The sequence below is a fragment of the Megalops cyprinoides genome, chromosome 3 (assembly GCF_013368585.1).
Source record: "Megalops cyprinoides isolate fMegCyp1 chromosome 3, fMegCyp1.pri, whole genome shotgun sequence".
In the NCBI taxonomy this organism is placed as follows: Eukaryota; Metazoa; Chordata; class Actinopteri; order Elopiformes; family Megalopidae; genus Megalops; species Megalops cyprinoides.
In genome coordinates this window covers 51,762,824-51,768,919 of record NC_050585.1, presented here as the reverse complement: position 1 = coordinate 51,768,919, position 6,096 = coordinate 51,762,824, and the positions used below count along the sequence as shown (strand labels likewise).

General features: G+C 40.2%; 1 protein-coding gene across 1 annotated transcript; it reads right to left on the bottom strand.

Moving 5' to 3' along the window:
- Window positions 1-1,565: 1,565 nt before the first annotated feature.
- Window positions 1,566-5,393, bottom strand: sat2b (spermidine/spermine N1-acetyltransferase family member 2b). Its single transcript, XM_036525491.1, has 6 exons — window positions 5,239-5,393; window positions 4,858-4,909; window positions 4,578-4,661; window positions 2,520-2,621; window positions 2,285-2,325; window positions 1,566-1,761 (listed from the first exon to the last, which is right to left on the bottom strand). The coding sequence occupies exons 1-6, from the start codon at window positions 5,299-5,301 to the stop codon at window positions 1,573-1,575; spliced, it is 531 nt and encodes a 176-aa protein (XP_036381384.1). The 5' UTR covers window positions 5,302-5,393; the 3' UTR covers window positions 1,566-1,572.
- Window positions 5,394-6,096: the final 703 nt, after the last annotated feature.

The window sequence follows — 6,096 nt, the reverse complement described above, 5'->3', positions numbered from 1 at the left end:
ATTTGACTGAGCACTTTTCTTAGGATCCATTGTGCAACCTCAGAACTAAAATACTTTGTCAATGAAGCACTTTTTTTTTATATATTCTCTTCAAATTTTGTGTTCTCTGCCTCTATTTTTCATTTCTCGATATGTTACTGTGAGCGTTGTGGTGTAGAACAATCAAGTGAAAGTGAAACATGTCAAAAATGCATCTTTTCTGTTTGTAATAAAATAAAAATAAAATATTTGGTGGCCGTGTTTTATCTACACTAGACATGATGAACCTTCCAAAACAGAGAGTTTGATGACTGGCCTAAATGGGGTTCTAGTTAATATTTTAATGTCCTAGTAATTGTGTTGTTGAATACATGAAAAGAGAAAGCAAATTGGTAGGTGCTGAAAATCTTCTTAAAATATTTTTCCTAGATGAATTTTTATCCACCAGTGTATTCACTACATTCCCCTCATTAGGTTAGAAGTGATTTATGCTGTATGACAAACCTCATATACACAACAAATACAATTTATTTCAAATCTCAAAGTTTACTGTTTATGCATGATGTCAGACATCACTTACCGACATGACTGTTGTGGGTTTCTGTCCTTTCAGATATTACCTCTGTAAAATTTTTATTCACAAAAAAATCCTGGTACATAAGAGTATGATTTCTGAATATCAAAAATGAGTTTATGACAGTGGTATGGCAGGTATGCCAGTACACATACAGCTTTTCAAGTTCGGGTCTTTCTGAGGTTTCTTCTAGAAATAACCACAGTGACCCTGACCTGTGGACTGATTACAAGTGTTTACTTCTCAACCATCTAACCTCATTTAAACATACATTTGGATACAGCTACATATGGCCTCACAATAAATGCCCAGACTAGCACCATTTTCATATTTTCCTTATCCTCTGGTTCTTCTGCTCATGATCATCAATCCGAATGCTCCACTACCCCTTCCTTTGCTGACCATTGGTTGTTTCTCCTCATTTTCATCCAATAAGCCTATTTCTGTATTTTAGTCAATTGCAAGTCCCTTACTGCGCTTGACAGACAACAGTTTACCACCTTGACTGTGCATGAAATCTAGCTAGATAGCTAAGCTCCAAACCTAACATTTTTAAAATGCATTCCGTCATCTCAGATTTAACAGCATTGATTTGTGTTGCATCTGAGAACTGGCAAGGTTAAAAGACAGGCCTTAAGATCCCCAGTCGAGATATATTATTCGCAGCCAGCCATTGCCTACCAAGGGTCGCAACCAAGCTGCCCAACTCACATATCACCTAGATCGCCAGGTACCTCAATAGCTAGGCTGGAAATCATTTGTCTTTGTTATAATCTAGATAGGTTAATTATATGCTCATAGCCTATTAAATTTTTCACTGTTGTTCGCTATTTCAGTCACTCAAATGGACACTGGTAGCAAACAGCCCACTGTCATGCCTCTACCACCAAATTATGACAACCTTTTATGAAAGTTGTTCATAGAACAATTGATGCAAAATAAATCAAAATTAAACATGTATTTCACTACCTGCAGGAATTGTTTAGAAAATAGAAAGTAAATGATGGGGAGGGAGATGCTCAGAGCTGTTCATTTTTGGGTGCTTCTTGTGCTAGTTTGTCGAGTGCTTCCCCGTCAAATCGGATGAAGTGCCAGCCCTCACTGGCCGTCAGGTCCTGCGCACCCTTGGCAAGGTAAAAGTCCAGGGATGGTGTGTTCCAGTCCAGCACTGCCAACTGCAGGCGCACACACTGCTGCTCCTTACACACCTGTACAGATACATGAACTACATTACCCATAATGCACTGCGATGGCAGCAATGTGCTCACTCAGGGAGGTTTATGAATGAAAGTTCCAGAACACTATGCATACAATGTAAAGGTCTACAGTTCAAAGACCAACAGTTCGAAGGCACCAGTTTTCGCTTTGACCATTCAAATGCTGTAGCTGAACACAACACTACCCAAAGACACAACATTAACCATCACCCACACCTACATTTACCCACTGTACAAACACACTGCACGTTACACAGCTCACAGTACGCATTTTTACTCACAAGCATCAAGACATTGCAGAAAGGTATAAAGGTGTTTTAACCGGACGGGACGCGAAATTTACAAGCAACCCAAATGCATGAAAAGTCAATGGCAGGAGGCGAATGGGCGGAGTTAATCGCGGCAAACTGCGAGCGACGCGAAATGGGTGAAATGAGCGTTCACTTGAGTTAAAAAAATGTTCAACTCACCATGCAGCGAATGGTAAAAACAGTGAATTAAGGTAAATACACACCTGGGCTACCTTACTAATCAGTGCCTTGCCAATGCCCTTTCCTGCAGATCGAGAACAAACAGAAGGAGGTGAGCATCCGAACGTGGCTCCTAAGGCCCCGCAAATCCTGTGGAATTCAATGTGGACATTCTGTCACGTACAGACGTATATACGTGCACGGCACATATGTGAATTCTCCAGCTACGGTCCGCGTATGAATTTCAACACAGGAAAGCACATGCACATAAATACTTACCTCTGAATTCTGGCATTACATAAAGGTCCTCCAAATACACTGTGCGCCCCTTCCATGTGCTGTAAGTGTAAAAGTACAGGGCATATCCCACCTTGGTATGTCCTACACACAAGCAAGGAGAGACTCACGACGTAAGTGCTAGTTGCGCATATAAACTTAATTAAGGTAATGTCACAACCAAATGAATGTTCTGAACACTTCAAACACATTTCGTCATCTCTGGTTGCTGGAAGTCACAATCTAACATGTTTTACAAGTCACTTAAAAAAACAATCCTTCTCATATACACAGAGGAGCTAAAACAGTCAAATTAAGATAATAATTAGACGACATTAGGCGTTTCAGAAATTGTGTGACACAGAAAAATACTGACACAGTAGCCTCGTTGGAAGAGTACTGCTATATGACAACACAGCCAGTGGGAAAAATCAGGCTCCATTTCCAAAATGATTTTTAAAAAGAGCAGAGGCAACACAATTCTGTGCTGCAGATAGAGTATCCATTTGAGGCTGAAATCATCTATTCTGTGATGTAATGCTGATAAGGCTACTGTGGTTTGAATGAAGCGCTACCTCTTTAATTGCTCTGAATCAATATACTGCCTGTGACTGCAAGGTCAAGCTCTTGACGGAGAAGCTGTGAGACCCCCTTTGCCAGAGGGTAATGTAGGAAATGTAGCATACTTATAGGTCCTCAGTCATGCCCAAGAGTCCAGCTACACACTATTGACTATATGGGTTAAATTGAGATCAATGGTTGCTGCAGAAATGGTTATATGCAAAGTCTTTAATACAAAAACCTGTTGTATCTTGATTAAACGGGGAATTTTTGGGGACTACCTAGCACTATTTACAGGACAAAATGTACCCAGGCACAAACGACTGATGGTCCTTTCTTGGATCCAGTGTGTCTGCACAAGGAAAACAAAACAAAAACCCTAGATGGCAGTGAAACAGGTTCTCTTGCTTTAAAGACTTGGTTTAAGAATATCCAAACGGCACACTCTGGATCCAAGAGATACAGCAACGACAGCAGGAGGACACACTGCTGGCTGTCTTGTTAAGTTTAGCTGGAAGAAAGGTCAATTTAAACATAACAATTCAAAAACCATGCAGCTCAAACTATCTTGGTCTCAACCTCTTATTTGTATTATTACGTCGCAATGCCCAGGTTTGGCAGTCTAAATTCTACATGTAAAATTAGAGGAAAAAGTTCCATCTGCTTAGGATCAACCTGCATGACAGACTGGGTGGATTGCTATATGGTCGCCTATAGTTTTTTCAGTCTATAGCAGCGTTTCTCAAACCTCTCCTGGAGTACCCCCTGCCCTGCAGGTTTTAGATCTCTCCCTGCTCCAACACAGCTGATTCAAATGATCAGTTTGTTATTAAGCAGCTTCAGGAGTTCATAACGAGTGGATCATTTGAATCAGCTGTGTTGGAGCAGGGAGAGATCTAAAACATGCAGGGCAGGGGGTACTCCAGGAGAGGTTTGAGAAACACTGGTCTATAGCACCCTTAACATTTGCATGATACAATTAGCACTTCTGTGGGGCATGTAAAAATTCCCCTAACATAAATTCCCCGTCAATACCACCCTTCAGTGAGGTTAAGGCAAAACTGCACATATTCACTAACCGCTTTCAAAGTTTTGTTACTGCATGAAATAATCTGTCATGTGGGTCAGCTAGGCATATTCAAAGTGGTTAATTATCGTTTGAGAAAGAAGAATCAGGTGCACACAGCTTTTTCTCTGCTTCTCTCCCATCTTATGCAGATCAGCTGATACCAGAGATAAAGTCATGTAAATCTGCTGATACATATAGAGAAAATTATTCTAACTGATGATCCTCCTTCATAATTGGACAATGTGTAGTAGTATCACTTGTAGGCATTTGTATGCATGCATTATGCCTATTATTCCTTTACTTATGTCTAATGTTCCAAGTCACTTTTCCATTGCAGGTGCACTTCCTTTTTCTGGATGAGAGCCAGTTTTCACTAGTGCATCACTACAACATAAAAAATATTATGTTATTATTTTGGTATTTGTTTTTACCTTCTTTGTTCTTGTGTTCCTCTGGGACCTCTGCTATGAGGCAACGAAAGAAGGGGTTTTCAGAGAATCCATCCTGTTCCAACTCTGGACAGGTAAACACACAGCGAGAGATCAATAATGGGTTATGAGAGGGTTCTACTCTCTAAATCACAACACCGGGTCCTCCTCCAAGTCAAACTGGTCTCTGGATATAACCCACATTCACCGATAACCGTCTGTATTTGGGGTCTGAACGTACACCTCTCAGAATCTTTGTGGCTATTCCTTATTCCTACAGTACCTTTATGTGAAATCTTCACTTGGTCCGGCATTTTCTCATATATGGCGAGTTCCTGCGAACACAATATACACATTTAGAGTGAATTTGTAGAGTACACAATAAACAAAGCTACTGTCATTAGTAGCTTTGTGGCGTTAAGTACAATGTCTGAGTTTCGCAAAAAAAAGTGAATGACATCTAACAGTAAGTCCATACACACGCCATAAACCCTACCTACTGACACATTTCTGTTACAGTTTTTTTTTTTTTCCAAGACAGCAAGTTTTTGCATTTCTTTGCAAATCACTGCTTGCTCCTGGTAAAACACATTGCTTTTCTGCAGACAGCACTGACTTCTTTCATGCTCAAACCCTACACAGAACTAGCTTCGTATTCGCTCACCATAATCATTCGAGATATATCTTTACAGTCCTCTGGCGTAGCAGCACGAATTGTGAATTCCATTTTTCCAAAACAGACATGCACACAGTCCACTCTACTGAATTTACCAGTTACCGCAACTGATTTGCGCTTATGTGGCGGAAAAATTCAACGCCGGCTCGAACAGAAAGCCGCGTAAGACAAAAAGAGTTTTCCGTCACGGATCTCCGTTAACCAGAGAAAAGGGCGTTTCGAAAAAGGGGGCGTGTGGATCGAAAGAAGAGTGTCGGAAGAGCTTCCATATTTGTTGGCTCTTTAAAAAACGGCTTTAAATAGCACTTTTCCTTACATGTATAGCTTATCCATGTGATCCCAAGCAATATCAGCTGAATGAAGCAGGGCAGACGTAATCTAATGTTCAAATAATGTGGTGTAATGTGGTGTTCAAATATATTATAAATTGGTGTTTACCCAGGTAACTCGCATTTGTCCAGATATAATCCTATTTATAATGAAACCAATGCTTTGCAATGCTAGTTAACAACAAAGACTATATTTTATTGGTCATTTAGCCATCCTGGAACAACAATATAGGATGGTAGGCCTAACAATGGAGGCTATCCTGGTTTAATCAAGTAAAACCACATTCTTCATGATTGCTACTCTTTTGAAATGGAGTGGAGAGCCACGCGATTGCTAACCATAATTTGATTGTATTCTTCCTCATGTAAGTGTTACCTTTCAGTTTACTGGAATTTTATTTTAAAAAGAGTTGCTTCAATCCCTTGTGTTTATGTACTGAAAGCTGAACGCTTGCGGTCTCTCAGCTGGGCATTTGTGTATTTCTCATATTCAGCTTCAACTGGAACACCACTGACA